Source organism: Trichophyton rubrum (assembly GCF_000151425.1).
Source record: "Trichophyton rubrum CBS 118892 genomic scaffold supercont2.3, whole genome shotgun sequence".
NCBI lineage: Eukaryota > Fungi > Ascomycota > Eurotiomycetes > Onygenales > Arthrodermataceae > Trichophyton > Trichophyton rubrum.
Window position 1 is genome coordinate 163,374 of NW_003456426.1, and position 1,131 is coordinate 164,504.

Consider the following 1,131-nt stretch of genomic DNA (forward strand, 5'->3'; position numbering starts at 1 on the left):
AGTCCTCGCCGTTGGCTGCCATGCACCCTCCCTCTGTCCACTTCGGCCACTGCTTCAGAGCAGAGCCTGCCAGCTCCTTCACCCAGTTCCCGGCTGCGGTGCCCTCCTTTGGCCCTGACAGCTTCAACTTCAGGGATCTTTCCATGAAACGGGCGAGGGCCGACTACTTCACGGCCGTCAAGCCTGCTGCTCGGCCCTCGCCCACCGTCTCCCTCGCCGCAGACCTCTCCCAGAACTTCCATATCGACCAGAGGTGCGTCCTGATATATCCGGGGCAAACAACCAGTCTCTTTTCTTCTTCCCCTTGTTTGCTTGTCTTATCTGACTTCTTTCAGTCCACAGTTGGCTACGCCTCGCAGGTCGCTGTTTTCAGCTAATCTGTTCTGCTCGGAGAATGGTATATACACCCCCCTTCCCATTGTGTCTCCTATATATATATATAAAACGAAGGGGCCTCGGGGCTTGGGATTATATGGTATATAGAGGCTAATGACCGTGGTAGATACAATAACAACCCCGCCGATACCCTCCTCTCCTGCTCCTACAGATATCATGGAGATGTCTCCGCTGCCGCACAAGGCCCCCTTCGGCATGGCCCTGGATCTAGAGTCTCCCACGATGGAGTTGTCTATGGCAAAGTCCCAGCAGTCCCTGTTTCTGTCTGATACTTTGCAACAGTCGCCTATTGAGCCTAGCCGGTCATCCACGCCGTCAGAGTGAGTCTTTTTATATATATATTAGTGTCAGCTTGAAAACGGTGGTATACTGACTGGTGTGTTTAGACGCCGAAAAGCTCCAATGCTGAGACCGTCCCTGATGCGTACCAAGGCCTACAGCGCCTCAAGGCCGCCCCTTGCACAGCCACCGCAATTCAAGTTCCTCGCTGGCGGCAGCAAGCTCTCCACCTCCACCCCAATCTCGCTGGCAGAGATTTTCGAAGATGACCCAGACAGCCCCTCCGTGGCTCGGAGCAGTACCAATGGTCCTCCGGGCCCGCCACGGTCACGATCGTCCAGAGCACTAGCACAGGTACCAGAAAATGGCTCTCCAAGCTACGGTGCCATGAGAAGAGGGTCTAACCCCTTTTCTCGCCCGCGGAAACTCAGCAGACGCTCGCTTAGCATGTTTGAG

At 55.3% G+C, this 1,131-nt stretch overlaps 1 protein-coding gene across 1 annotated transcript in view; it reads left to right on the plus strand.

Annotated features, from left to right (window-relative positions):
* Positions 1-20: 20 nt before the first annotated feature.
* Positions 21-1,131, plus strand: part of TERG_08755 (uncharacterized protein) — a gene marked incomplete at its 5' end in the record, with an annotated part of 4,574 nt that continues 3,463 nt past the window's right edge. The window contains 4 exons of the mRNA XM_003235673.2: positions 21-253; positions 336-397; positions 503-716; positions 783-1,124. Coding sequence (XP_003235721.1) covers positions 21-253; positions 336-397; positions 503-716; positions 783-1,124 — 851 coding nt within the window. The remainder of the gene's footprint in view (positions 254-335; positions 398-502; positions 717-782; positions 1,125-1,131) is intronic.